Source organism: Malaclemys terrapin, chromosome 17, assembly GCF_027887155.1.
Source record: "Malaclemys terrapin pileata isolate rMalTer1 chromosome 17, rMalTer1.hap1, whole genome shotgun sequence".
Taxonomy (NCBI): Eukaryota; Metazoa; Chordata; order Testudines; family Emydidae; genus Malaclemys; species Malaclemys terrapin.
In genome coordinates, this window is record NC_071521.1 from 16832054 (window position 1) to 16847364 (window position 15311).

The 15311-nt window shown below is 45.6% G+C and overlaps 1 protein-coding gene across 2 annotated transcripts in view; it reads right to left on the bottom strand.

Moving 5' to 3' along the window:
* PAPPA (pappalysin 1) overlaps window positions 1–15311 on the bottom strand; it is a 229059-nt gene that overhangs the window by 4243 nt on the left and 209505 nt on the right. The window contains exons 21-22 of one of the 2 annotated variants that reach the window (XM_054007152.1): window positions 10123–10221; window positions 2092–2152 (exon numbers count right to left, since the gene is read on the bottom strand). In XM_054007152.1, coding sequence (XP_053863127.1) covers window positions 2144–2152; window positions 10123–10221 — 108 coding nt within the window. In that variant the 3' untranslated portion in view covers window positions 2092–2143. Of the gene's footprint in view, window positions 1–2091; window positions 2153–10122; window positions 10222–15311 lie in introns of those variants that run through there. The other variant, XM_054007151.1, reaches the window with a different exon arrangement.

Below are 15311 nucleotides of genomic sequence, written 5' to 3' on the forward strand. Positions count from 1 at the left end.
GTAGCAGGAGAAAGACAGAATGTTAAAAACTCAGGTCTTGGCTCAGTGATTGTTGTGAAACAGACAAAGATACTGTATCCACAAACAAACTGATGTAGGCAGAGAACACCACAGCCCAAGAGGGGACTTGGAAAGGGGGTTAGGGGAGAGAAATGAGAGCGCATAGCCACATACACACACACTGGCATATGAGAGATAGGCCAGAACCAAAACCACAGAGAATTCCAGGGACATATGGATCAAAACCGGAATGCTGGTCTTTGGGCCTATCTTGAATGCACACACACATGCACAAACATCTGAGAGATGGGCCTGAACCAAAAACCACAGGATGGCTTAGCACGGAACTCTGGGGAACTTTGGGTCAAAAATCTGTATTTTGGTCCTTGGGTCTATCTTTAATATACACGCACACGCCCACGCGCCCACACACACGCACGCACAGTTAACAAAAGGAATCAAAGGCAAAGCCAGACAAAGAGACATGGAGAAAACAGGAAAGCAGAGCAAACATTATTCCGGAATTAAAGCATCCACACACACAGCTATTCAAGAATCATTATTGCATTTTAAATTCACATCCCACCTTAATCTGAATTATGTTTCAAATGTAGCCAAGTCCTTATGTTTCTAATCCCTTTCTGAATTTTAACAAGAATTCGGTCTCGATAAATTCATGTGGCAGTGAGTTCCACATGTTAAATGATATGATGTGTAAAAAACTGCTTCCTTTCATCAGTTTTAAATTTCTTGCCTTCCAGCTTCACTGGAGGGGGAGAGGACAGACAGACATACAAAAAGAGAGAGAGAGACCACCTGTATGAGGACATTTCAGCCTTTCAAACCTCTAATTTCTCTGTTAGCTCTGTGACACCAAAGCTGAGAGGATCTATTTGTGGTTCACAACTATAAGTTGTTTTTTGTTTTCCCCCCTTTCTTTGAGCTAAAAACTCCATATAATGTGTAGCCAACTTTACATCCATCACAGACTATAGAAGGGACATAACCCTCTTCTCTGCAATCTCTGCTTATCCAGAGCCTGCTGAAGTTCATGGGAATCTTTCTGTTGACTTTAGTGGGCCCTTAATTTCTGCGCTCATACGCTACATGACAGGCCCGGTTCTGATTGTGAAGAAGCACTACCTAGAGGAGGTAGCACAAAGACAGGAGAAACAGATACATGGCTGGGATCCAGTCAACGAAATGGACCAGAGGCAGCTAGTCCTCCTCACGGGGCCGCTATGGATTGACACACAGCTAATGCTATCCAGACTCAGATAACCCACTGAGAATCGCTGAGAAAGGACAATCTGGAGGAAACAGATGGGAATGCGTTTGAGGGTATTACTCGCCTCCTTCCCAGGGTGAAATCCCAGGCAGGTACCGGGAGGGACGGGAGAACAGAAACACAAATAGCCTGATTCTCAGTCCTCCGCACCCTCTCCCCCACCCCCGCTTCATACTGTAGCTTCAATGCACTTGCGGCTGATTCACACTGACATAAGTGAGAGTGGAATCGGCCCCAACGCTGCTGGGGGGAGGGTGGGGAGGAGCGTCGCATGTCGGGAAACAGCGTGTTGTTAGATAGGAGTTGAAATGTTTGCAAAATCTCCCTGATGTGACTAACTCTGGAAGTATGAAGAACCCCCACGTACATCCCCCCTCCCATGGATAAAAGTGCTGGGTCAAGATAAGCATGGCAGGCTGCAGCGAGCCATTCTCGGTGGCCCCTCACCTCCCCCCGTACCCTCAGAGTTCACACACCAAGTGGGTGCTTTGTTCCTTAACAGGCCTCTTAAGCACAAACACGTCTTGTACGGTTCTTCTCCCTGGTTTTTGGCATTTAGGTCACCAGGGCTTTTCTGAGATGATGCAAAAATTCACTTTTAACTCTTTGGGCTGGTATGCAGGGTTCACTCCCAAACCAGGTCAATGCCCCCTCAGGGCCTGGGAAAGGAGAGATTCAAGCTCCTCAGAGGCCCAATACAGTACGGTATATAAGGTTTAGAAGGTCTGACTTGCCTCTCCCATGGGTGTACATCCAGAACTATCTCCTTGATGTTCATGGGCCTGACTCTCTTCTCACTTATCCTGATGTAAATCCGGAGTTACCCAACTGCGGTCAACAGGCCCGATTCGCCTCTCATTCACCCTGGGGTGTCAATCAGGAATAACTCCACTGAAATGAATCCAGAAGTCTAACAGCAATGAAACAGCCCCGCAGCCCGATCCCCGCGAACCCAAATCCGCTGAACCCAAAGCCGCCGGTGTCTAGTTGCTGTGTAGACATCCCCCTAGAGGAGGGGAGGATGTAACAAGGAGGTCAGTAACTTATTTTGATTCCCTGCTCTTCATCTGCGTTCGTAATGCTGACAATCGAGGGGCTGAAAGGAGCAAGGGAGCCAGTTTGGCAAACCACACGGAGCGTGAAAGTAAGCAGCTCTGCCGCTCCGCAATCAGTTGTGCTTCCAATCCCTGTGCTACTGCTTGTGAAAACATGAATGTAATTAGTCTAAATAAGCACCAAAGATTTCAGAGCAGCCTGACCACCCGGAGGCAAATAGCTGGCGTGTAGTAAGGAAAGCCCTGGTCCTTGGTTTCTGTTACACTTGCTAATGAAGCAAGGTTGGGTGGCTGAGCAAACACCTTCCTCTCCAGGGAATGCTGTATGTCGTGGGGTTACAGCATTTCTCATACCAGCCAAGAATTTGCTCTTAGGATAGACAATGTGGGCTGCAACCATCCCTCCTTTTAATTTATTGCTGTCTGGAAAAGAATCCCTTTGCTGTTATGCAAACCAACTCTGAGCCCTGAAACGGCCACTCAACCAGCCATGACCAACAATGCCCTCACACGTCACACAACCACTTGCTAACCAGGACCAAACATAACAAGTAAGCAAGTTCACCCAAACGCCTGGGGGACACAGTGCACTTGGTGCGTGTACTAAACACTGAACCATTTCCAAACTAAGGAAGCAATGCTATTCATTGCATCCTTTGTTCCTTCATGCCCACCCTTTATTGAACCTCTAGCTAATTACAGTGCACAGGAACAGCTTGCCAAGAGCACTGGAGGTGGCATGTCAGGGAGATCCACTCTTCTGGATAAGCATAGTTTTCTCAGTTGCAGCTAGACCACTGGTTATGTCAGCTTTCTCATACCCACGTTCTAAACACTGCCAGTTAGGACTGTTGGCTTCAGGCAGAAGAGCAGGAATAGGAACAAGAAAGTGCCATGATTCAGAGATGATCAGATTTGGGTATTTACATCTCCAGAGTACTCATAGATTGTCACTTTTACTTTTGGCCACAGAAGATGGATAGGGATCCACTGCATCCCACTTTTTGGGGGGGGGGGGGTGGACACACTCATGGAAATCATTGCCGATGCTACTGCACATTAAGGCAATATGTCTGCTCAAGGCCCTTTGCTTTATGTCCCGGTTTCTTGAGTGAAGAGGGTCAGATAAGTTTCCATGTGTTTTGGATAAACAAAACGTTGGATGAACCATGCCAGGTTCTCCATCCAGCACTAGGCCTCATTTGTTTTTCACTGAGCCACTTTGTGTTTTTCTCTCCACGGTGTGCACCTGTTTCAATGGAACATCAATCGGCTGAAGATTTGGCATTTTAAATGGACATTTGTGCCAGGATGATGTATACTTGGCATTAGGCAAAGTAGTTGATGTCTAACCTGAGCTCTGAAACTGTATGAGACAGATTCTCCTTTCAACTGCACTGGGGCTACCCCCTTGCAATGAAGTGGAGTGGCAGGGATTTAAGTCAGAGGAGAATGTGGCATTGTAAATACAGTCCAGTTTTGCGGAATTTAAAGAGCTTGTTCTTCAGGGTTAGATTTGCTTGAACAAGTTGCAGGGACTGGGATGCAGAATCTTTAACACAGAGTGTCCGTAATTATAGTTTAGAATAAAGTATGTGAGCAGGGCCCATTGAGAAATGGTTTCGATCTGCACAAGTTCTTTCTCGCCATGCTTGTCAAGCGAAAACTCATAAAATGGGAAGAAATGAGGAAAGTAGTGGAGGAGAAAGACAACTGGAGAGGAGAAATCTTGGGGGAAGGAAAAAAACCCACCAACAACAGGGGAGTAGTTACACCATAAGGGGTTGTTAACATTCCCCAGGGAATTTCTGGAGGATCTCTGAAATAAGTCCCCAAAGGACTCAAAAAGGGCAGATATAGTGCCAGTCTATAAAAAGGGGAATAAGGACAACCCAGGAATTTACAGAGCAGTCTCTCCTTAACTTCAGTACCCGGAAAGATAATGGAGCAAATAATTAAGCAATCAATTTGCAGACACCTAGAAGATAATAAGGTGACAAGTAACAGTCAGCATGGATTTGTCAAGAACAAATCAAGTCAAATCAATGTAATAGCTTTCTTTGACAGGGTAACAAGCCTTGTGGATAGGTGGGAAGCTATAGAAGTGGTATATCTTGGCTTTAGTAAGGCTTTTGATATTGTATTGCATGGCATTCTCATAAACAAACTAGGGAAATACAACCTAGATGGAGCTACTGTCAGGTAGGTGCATAACAATGGGAAAACCATTCCCAGAGAGTAGTTATCAGTGGTTCACAGTCAAACTGGAAGGACATATCAAGTGGGGCCCCACAGGGATCAGTTCTGGGTCTGGTTCTGTTCAATATCTTCATCAATGATTTAGATAATGGCATATAGAGTATACTCATAAAGTCTGTGGATGATACCAAGCTGGGAGAGGTTGCAAGTGTTTTGGAGGACAGGATTAAAAATCAAAATGATCTGGACAAACTGGAGAAATGGGCTGAAGTAAATAGGATGAAATTCAATAAGGACAAAAACAAAGGACTCCACTTAGGAAAGAACAATCAGTTGCACACATATAAAATGGGAAATGACTCCGAGGAAGGAGTACTGCAGAAAGGGATCTGGGAATCACAAGCTAAATATGAGTCAAGAGTGTAATACTGTTGCAAAAAAAGCAAACATAATTCTGGGCTACATTAACAGGAGTGTTGTAAGCAAGACATGAGAAGTAATTCTTTCACTCTACTCCGCACTGATTAAACCTCAACTGGAGTATTGCGTCCGGTTCTGGGCGCCACATTTCAGGAAAGATGTGGGCAAACTGGAGAGGCTCTAGAGAAGAGCAACAAAAATGATGAAAGGTTTAGAAAACATGACCTGTGAGGGAAGATTGAAAATATTGGATTTGTTAAGTCTGGAGAAGAGAAGATGGAGAGGGGACATGATAACAGTTTTCAAGTACATAAAAGGTTGTTACAAGGAGGAGGGAGAAAAATTGTTCTCTTTAACCTGTGAGGATAGGACAAGCAGCAATGGGCTTAAATTGCACCAAGGAAGGTTTCGGTTGGACATTAGGAAAAACTTCCTGTCATGGTGGTTAAACTCTGGAATAAATTGTCTAGGGAGGTTTTCGAATCTCCACCATTGGAGATTTTTTAAGAGCAGGTTAGACAAACACCTGTCAGGGATGGTCTAGATAATACCTAGTCCTGTCTTGAATGCAGGGGCCTGGACAAGATGACCTCTTGAGGTCCCTTCCAGTCCTATGATTCTATACGATTCTGTAAAATGAGGGAATAGGAAAGGAACAGACACTAAATCAAAGGAACCCTAATAGTGGGATTTGAGGCAATCTGCTCTTGGGGCTAAATCATGCATTATCGAAGGTGGGGCTGTTGTGTGCATTTGGCCTTACGTTTGAAAGGACGCCAACAGCTTTAATGTTCTGTACGGAAAGATGCAAATAACCCCAGCAAGATGGGCGTATGGGAAATTTCGATCAATTACTTGTGTTGCTCCTTTGTTGGCCTCTGGGGGCTAATTTCTCCCTCATCTCTACCGAGCCCTTTCTACTGACTCCAAAGAAGTTGCACACATGGAATTAGGGGCAGAATTTGGCCCTAACTTTTGCTGTCTGGGATCCCAGAATGCTATCGGCTTGGAATGTTACACCGACCAGGCAGTCCTTCCAGACAACAGCCAGTCTAGAGATGTCCTGGGTAATTGCTTGCTTACTTTAACAATGTGCTGTATTTTTCTGAAACATGTTTTATAAATACCTTATTTCTGTGTGTTGTGGGATGCAAACAAGAAGCAGTTTTATAGCACAGCCGGGCAAAGGGCAATCTGGCAATCTGTGCCAGGTCAGGAGGTTGCAGACATTAAAAAGAAATGGGATTTTATTTTGTCCTTAATAGAGGACCTTGTTCCCTCTGAATCCACAACAGAAGCCCTTTCTCCCTCAATGACATGCATTGTGGTGACCTTCCTTTGGCCAAGGAGAGCTGCGTGGCATTCCCTATGGAGTCCTTCAAAGCCATTCCGAGGTCATCCATAGCAGTGCAACATACTCTTTCCCGCAGGGGCTGACCATGCTGTCTGTACGTGTACCAGTCCCTACTAGACTAGAAACGGAACCTGAGTTTTAGGTGCACAGCCTTTGATTGTTAATTGCCAGGCCTGCCAGCTGGTTCCATAAAGGATGTTGCAGGAAGTGGTGTTGGTGATTCATTAGGTGGTGCTCTTCTCTCAGACTCTTTGCCTGGGCATGGTGTTGTGGGACACTGCAGCTGATCCAGGAATGCACAACATTTGTCTGACGAATGTATCCTTTTCCTGCTTACTAAATACCCATGACAGATCGTAATTGCCTCAAAAAATAATCACCTCAATATTACTGAATATCAAAGTGTTCCATGCAGCTTTTTTGTGATTTATTTTAAACTCTGTGGACCGATGGTGAGCAGTTCTTGGCAAGTATTCGATATTGATTATTTCAGCTGAGTTGTGATTGGTCTGGTAAGTCATGTGGCATTGTTTCCATTCCTTGACTGGAGGAGTGCACAAGGCCACCTTGTGCTAATATACGTGTGCGCCAATTTAAAACTTGGTTTCCGTGAATCCTTGTGCATGCAAATTTGAAATTACCTTTCTGTGAGCTTTCATGCTAGTGTAACATGATTGCGTGGACATTTGTGGAAAGCGAACAGAAAAGGGGTCAATGTTCCAGGGACTTTTTGGTGGAACCTTTTATTTCTGTATGGCCCATTTCTATGTGGTTGCTTTGCAGCTGGAAATACCACTTTTTTGGGAAGAGACATAAAACCAAAGTTTTGACCATTTGTGGTCAATAAAGACCTCGGCATGACTGTTAACACCTGCAGCTTCAACTGGATATGCTATGATTCTTTGCTTCCTTTTTTAAAACAAAATGTGGTGGTGGTGTGCACCGTTAAACACTCAGAGGTGACTGTATTGCAGTGGAAACTGTAAAATGTCTTGGGATCTTCAGGGATGAAAGGTGCTGTGCAAATACACAATATTTTATTAGTCCTCTTTTAAGAGCGTTGTGAGACCGCAGTGAGTGAGCCTGACACACCAGACAGCAGCGGTAGGTGTCTCCCTCAAATGCTTGAACACTTTCGAACAACTGCGTAGAAATACACCCTCATCTGGTACTGGAATTAAAAGAGCTGGGTTTGCCCCTCCCTATGTCTCCTTCAGTTTTTGGCCTTTACACCCAAAATGTGTTTTAAGGCTGTGGCTTTTAAGTAGGTGGCAAATCGCGCTGGAAGGATTTGGTATGTGGAATATTTTTATGCATCTCTCTTTTCTCTCACCTTTCATTGTTTTTCCCTTAGGAATATCTCCTTTAACATTCCACTCATAATACTCTTCAAAGGAGGAGGCTGTATTTGAATAACTATGCCTAAAATCTGTTCTCCAGCCAAGGGCCCTTAGACCGGAAAACAACTAACATCCCCATATGGCTGAGTGTCTGCATGGGAATTCAAACAGGTGTCTGTGAGCTGGTGGCCATTCCTTTGAACTGCATGAGACACACTGCTGGCCTCAAATGACCCTTTTCCTCTGAAACTTTTACATCATGCTATGTTCCTGGCTGCTAGATTATTATGCCATAAATTTAATAAACTAGGCACTGGCCATCTCACTTTTGAGTTGAAGATCCTAGGACTTGGTTTGTTTTCTCATTTCTTTTATGTGTTTTGTTTGGTTTCTGGGTTCTTGTTGTTGTGTTTTAAAAGTCTTTGAAAGCTGAGTGCATGTATCTGGAGAAAACACTTCATTTGAGGGGTTGGCCTTTGTGAATGATTAGGAAATATTGAGGATGGGATTTTCAAAAGCTCTCCGTGTTGGCCAACTCTCTTTCCATTGAAGATAATGGTAAAACTCCCACAGAAGCCAGTGGGAACACAGCCAGGCCAATGCGTAGCAATTTGCAACCTCTCTTCCCTCCCACCTTAGTATCCTATGTGGAATGAGTCTGGAGGTCTTAGTCCAGTTCCTTGTGGAGAGGTACCCCCTCTTAAACCTACAGCCACATTTGTTTGGCTATACCAGCAGAGAGGCCAATGACTGACTAGGCCCTGGAAACTGACCACCCTCTTACATCCCAAGAGGTGGCCCGTTCAGTTAAGGGTTGAGGGATATTAATCGGGAAGCAATTGCCCAGGATATCCTTGCTCATACCCATGCCGCTGCCCAGGCAATACGTGATTTGTGACTAAAGAGAGAACTTCCCTTGCCAGGGCTGCCCCTTTGACTGCACAAAGAACACTCTGAAACCTTTGACTGCACAGTTCACACAAATCATTTTAAAATCAAAACTATATCAAATATCTGAAAAGAGGCACAATTAGGAAAATTAAAGCACTACCCCCGCCCCTTCTCTGCTGCTACCAAGAGATGACATTAACCTCTCGCCAGTCATTGCTCACTGCCCCTTTCCAATGGTCCCCGACGTACCAGAGACAGGTCACAGCACAGATTTGGTAGACATGTCTGAATGAACCAAACGAAAGATGAAAAAAGACCCTGGTACTGAGGGGCAACTTAGATAAGATTGTGCTCCCTGCAGAGACATCCTCTTTGTCCTCCAGGTGTAGTATACAGACTGCCTTTCCTTAGACAGGTATGACTAAAAGAACAGGAGTACTTGTGGCACCTTAGAGACTAACAAATTTATTAGAGCATAAGCTTTCGTGGACTACAGCCCACTTCTTCGGATGCATATAGAGTGGAATAAATATTGAGGAGATATATATACACACATACAGAGAGCATAAACAGGTGGGAGTTGTCTTACCAACTCTGAGAGGCCAATTAAGTAAGAGAAAAAGGTATGACTGGCCTTGAAACACACTAAGCCTAGCATACTTCCATCTAAGGCTACATCCTCACTACGGGGGGGGGGGGGGGGGTTGATTTAAGATATGCAAATTCAGCTACGCGAATAGCGTAGCTGAATTCGACCTATCGGAGCCGACTTACCCCTCTGTGAGGATGGCGGCAAATCGACCTCTGCGGCTCCCCCATCGACGGCGCTTACTCCTACCTCCGCTGGTGGAGTACAAGCGTCGATTCGGGGATCGATTGTCGCATCCTGACGAGACGCGATAATTCGATCCCTGAGAGATCGATTTCTACCCGCCGATTCAGGCAGGTACTGTAGACGTATCCTAAGTTACCTCCCTTGTTAGTATCAAGATTTTTGCCTTTCTGTCTCAACCACAAATCCCAAAGAAGAGGTAAAGAGCTGTGCAAAATTCAGTATGTAAGCGTGAACACGTGTGGCTAAATTCTCTGTCAGTCCCTTAGTGAGCAACCTTGGAATCGACACTGTATGTAGCAGATCCTCCTTTCAGTGTGCCTATCTGTAATTCCCACAAGAGTCAGGGTCAGAACTGACGTCGGACTGCTTTACTGATGACATGCCAAACCAGTCTCGAGGGGGAGCCAGCAGTTGTCTGCAAAGAAGCCAGGGAACCACTGGTTTAGAACAAGAAAGAAGGAGGTAAAGCAGTATCCCTATGTAACAACATGTGCTGTATGGGCCTAAGGCAGGCTATGATGGGAAACACATAGGCACATCAAAGGAGAATGAGAGCACCTTCAAATGAACCAGCAGAAATTCAGTGCCTTTGGTGGGACAATGTTCATTGCCCCTTGAAATGTTTGTGCAGCTGAAGATCTCTCCACATCCTGGATCTCCAGCTGGACACCAATTACTGTCCAAACCTGAGCCTGCATTGTTGGGGAGCTCTGGGTGAGAGAGGGGGCAGGCAGACCTACCTTTTTGGTCTTGACCGTTGAGGTGCAGCAGTCCCCACCATCATAGTTGCAGAAGGCTCGGTTATTGATGGCATCACAGTAGTTGTCCCCCATGAAAGGCTGAAAAATAAACAGCATGAAGAGGCTGAGAATATGGATACAGTCCTCAGTGAGGGATCTGGCATTACTGTTGGTAGTGCCAGACACTTCCTCTGTAAAAGTCATGGCCATGTTCATAAGTATTCTAAAAAGACACCACGCAGCAGCTTAGACCCAGACTTTTATTACTGTTGCAAATTTAAATATTCCTTTGCAATGTTGGACACCCAAACACAACAACACTGTACTTGTGCAGGAAAATCTGGAAGTAAAATTGACTGGTCTAGTTTTACCTTCCAAATGAGCTAAGTGCAAAGAGCAAACAAAAAGCATAACTGGTGGGAAGAAAATTAGAATTGTTGGGCAAGATGTCTACTTGATGTAAATTGGCCTAACACCATTGACTCTTGTTGAGCTATTGTGATTTACACTAGCACTGGCTTTGGGCCATAAAAGCTTTTTTTGTTTTAATTATTTAATATGCTAACAGTTATACAGGCAAGGGATTTTTTTTTTAAAAAAGATATGATTTTATTTTAACAAGGTCACTTTAAAAATATGTAATATTTGGCTAATCGCCCAATAAACCTGCCAATTCATTTACTTACGCTACACACCTTTCAACACTAGAAAGCTATCAATAAGGACTTTTGGAGGAGAATGCCTTTTACCTCCATTGGAATACACAAGAATGGGGGGGCTGTTTGGAGGGACAGAATGGGAAAGATAATACATATTTTGCTTTGGTAAGAACATTCTCGGTTGAATCATCTGGGGGGGGGCTCAAACCTAGACATCTGTATTTAAAAGCATGTGCCTCTACTGCTTGAGCTAAAAGACCAGGTCTACCAGTTCAGCTGCAGTAGTAGACTCATAAAACTGTCATACATGCCACTAGAAGGCGACAAAGAGTCACACTGCATTAGCCTGGGTTACACTTTAAAAAGCTAAAAAGAAAAGTCAAGGAAATCCTCTTCTTGTAGCCTTTACTCAGGTAAAGCTTCCATTGCGATCAATGCAGGATCATATTATCACTGGCTTAGTACACTGCCTCCCCATGGCCTGGGATAATGGGAAAGGCTGCTCAATCCCATATATAGTATAGGGGACTCCATACAGCATGTTTCCTCCATATCCCTAATGCTGGAGAACCACGGCCTGGCCCATTCTTGGATAAAGCCCTACATATTGGAAGGCTCATTCTCTGTGCAGATGACATGTTTTATGCAGTAGCCCACAACCAATAGCATGGTAAAGATTTCGATGGGGATGCTGTGACACTATGAATGAACGATGATGAAGAAGGTTTCTATTGACACACAGGGGTCCTGGCAATTAGCAATGATGGGAAAGAAAAGGCAGAAAAAAGGCACGTCAGTAATAATGGCTTCTAGTAAATCATTACATCATTTCAAAGTCTGCCTGAGTAAGAATGCTTCTTAAATAGCAGAGGAGTTGGTACCCAATGGATCATCAGCACATGACTGGCATTTTTTAATGGTGCCTGGATGTTGTTTAGCTCTCTCTCGAGAGCAGAAGTGCCTAGCCAGCTTCGATGAAAGTAATGCGCAAGATTGCTTATGACAACCAAAGCACTGACAGTGGGATGCTTTTCATTAGGGAACATTTAGCCAGAAAGCAATTACATTCTCAGGGAGCTGTTGCCCTCCGGGGTCTGGCATCTATCTGCAAAAGAAAACAAATGGTTACCTACCTGTAACTGAGCTATGATGCAGAAGTTCATCCTACGTGGGTGTGCGCACCCCGCACACTGAAGCCAGACAACTTTGCCTAGCAGCACCTAGAGGGCAGGCGCTTGCGTCTTGTGGCCATAGCTCTGCCCCTGGCCAAATGAAGGCAACACCGCCCTGACCCCCCTGAACATTGGAAGTGCAGACTCCGACGCAGAGGGGATGGAGGGCGGGTCTGCATCACATCTCGAAGAACAAGCACGACAGTAGGCAATTGTTTTTTCTTCTTTGAGTAGATGCAGCCGTATATTCTGTGTGAGTGACTCACACACAGTACTCGCAGGAGGTGGGGCTCGGATCCTGTTTAAAGAAGGACTGCAGGACTGCCTTCGTGACGTTTGCAGCTGATCTGGATGCAGCCGGAATGGCATAGTGATTTGGAAAAGTATGTGCAGAGGACCAAGTGGCTGCCCTGCAAATGTCCAGGATAGGAATGTCATTTAGAAATGCCACTGATGTTGCCTGAGCTCTCAGGGAACGAGGTTGTACCCCTTGATAAGGCATACCCTAGGTTACTTTGTATGCGGTCACGATACAGGAAGTTATCCACTTGGAGACCGTCTCTGAAGAGACTGCTCGACCCTTCGTTCGGTCTGCACATGAAACAAATAGACGCGGCGAGGAACAGAAAGGTTTTGTTCTGTCCAGATAAAACACTAGACATCACCTGACATCCAAAGTGTGGAGACGCTTCTCCTCTAGGGTTGAATGTGGCCTAGGGAAGAACACTGGTATATATATAACTTGGTTCAAATGAAACTGGGAAACCACCATAGATAAAAACGTAGGGTGCAGCCACAGAGTCACTTTGTCTTTGGAAGATTGCATGTAAGGAGGCACTGCCATTAAAACTTGCACGCTCTCTTTGCAGATGTTGTCGCCACAAGTAAGGCAGTTTTCTGACATGGAAGGGAGAAAGAAGAAGTTGCCAATGGTTTGGACGGAAGCAGCTAAACCAGTATTAAGGTCCCACAAAGGAACCGGCTCTTTAACTGGTGGATGGAGGTGAGTGACTGCTTTCAAGAAACTCGCTGCTATGGGGTTTGAAAGCCCCACTTCCCATGGATAGATGGATGAAATGCTGAAATCACTGCCAGGTGGACTCTCAATGAACTAAGCGTAAGGCCAGAAGACTGAAGGTGTAACAGGTACTCCAATACGTCCTGGATACTAGCCTACATTGGTTGAACTCCCCAGGCTAATAACCATACTGAGAACCACTTCCACTTGTCCGAATAGGACACTCTGATGCAGGGCTTCCTACTGTTAAGCATGACCTGCTGGACAGCCTCTGAACATCGCTCTTCCTCCTCATCTAACCAGGCCCCATCCATGTTGTAAGATGCAGGAAGCTGAGTGCTGGGTGCAAAACTTGGCCATGATTATGAGTCAGAAGGTCAGGTGAAGAGGAAGGGATATGGGAGGATGGACCGATAACGCAAGGAGGTTGGAGAACCAACAGTGTCTCAGCCACACAGAAACAATCAAAATGAGCCTGGCATGTTCCAATTTTAGCTTGAGAATGACTTGTGGGATGATTGGAATTGGAGGAAAGGCATACAGCAGCGCCAATTCTCAGCTCAAGTGAAAAGCTTCAGTCATGACTGTTTATTTGGTAAAGACTTTTGGGGTGGAAGACAGGCTCCAGGGCAGCACGGTGTACTGGTAGTGCTGGTCTGCCATGACAAACCGGAGAAAGCTTCTGTGTCTCAGGAGAATTGCTACATGAAAAGAAACATCCTGAAGGTCCAGGGCAACGAACCAGCCAGTGTGATTTAAGGCGTGGAGGATCGTTGCCTGGGTGATCATATGGAATCTCATGTATCTAAGGTATTTATTGAGGTCACGGAAGTCAAGGGTAGGTCTCATCCCTCCCTTGGACTTGGGAACCAGGAAATAGAAGGAGTACAATCCCTGTCCCCAGTGCTGCAGTGGGACCTCCTCTACAACCCCCAGGGACAGTAGAGACTGAAACTGCTCGAGGAGCAGTGTCTCCTGAGAGGGATGCTTGAAGAGGGACAGGGTAGTGGGTGGGGCAGAGGGATGGAAAGGAACTGTATGGCATAACCCAATCTGATGGTGTTTAGGCCTCTGTTGTCTGTTGTAATCGAGTCCCAAACACGGTAAAAATGGGCCAGCTGTCCCCAAACAAGGGTGACGGGGAAGGAGAGGTTACCACTGGATTGCTGCCTTGGCCACATGAGTCAAAGGCACTTGCTAGACACCAGGCAGTGGGAGGTGGCTGGCTAACCCCAGAACCAGAGGACCTCCTCCTTTGGATCTGTGGCGCTTTCTGGAGTAGTCCCATTGTCGCACAGGAAGGGAGGACTGTCCAAAAAATGCTCTGAGTGGTATTGTTTATGTGACGTCTCCTCACAGCCTCCTACAAAGGAACCATTCTTGTACCACAGCATCCGGACAGAAGACCCCCATAGGATGGGGGAGAATGACTCTGACCAGGATCTTGAAGAATCCCAGAGTTTCTATGGTGGCAATGGGGAAGCCAGCCCCGATGGGGGCAAACAACTGTTCAGTTTAGTTTGAAGTCCAGTAAGGAGGCAGCATCAGTGCCGAAGAGGAGTGGGACATTGGCACCAGTGGCACCAAATGAGAGATATTCCCAACCAGTACTGGGGGAGGCATTGGCACTGAGGCTGGTACTGAACGTGATGATGGGATTTGCTTCCAGGACAGTGATGGTGCTGAAGGATGTCCCAGCACTGAGGAGGTCTTTGGTGCCGGGCCTGGCCTCGATTTCAGAGACTGCAGCCCAGGAGGTGCAAGCTATGGTGCCGATGTCCCCATCGGCTCTATGACACACAGAGAGGTGCCCAGTGCTGCTTTTACACAAAATTTGTCAAGACCTTTACAACTGTTCAAGGAAGCAGCCAATAGACATTTCATACTTCCTGATAATCATTAATTGCTAATGGCACATGCGACTAAAAAGCCAGAACCAAGCCTTAAACTGCCTTGATTTGCTCAAAAATGGGCCGAGAGTCAATGGGGAGGTTTGTTAACCTTTCAGTATATCCGGGCAGAGGGCTGAGTGTGTGATGAAATCAGAAGAGTTTAATATGGTTTTTAGGTTTCATTGGAAATGCTTTCCATGGCTCTAGACCTGACTAGATGCTTATTCAGATACAATGGGTAGGAGATGCTAAGAATGCCTTGATTTGAACTGTTTGCTGGGTGGGGAAGGACCTTGATGCATCCTTCATAAGCAGGATGAGTTCAGTGCCCAGAAAACCTGTCTGGCAGGGTTCATCAACACAGTTTCCTTTAGGAGGCAAAACTTTGGCTTGGAGGGGCCACTTGGTGGGTTTTGACTATCAGCGGCCATTTTTCCTGTTGTATTCA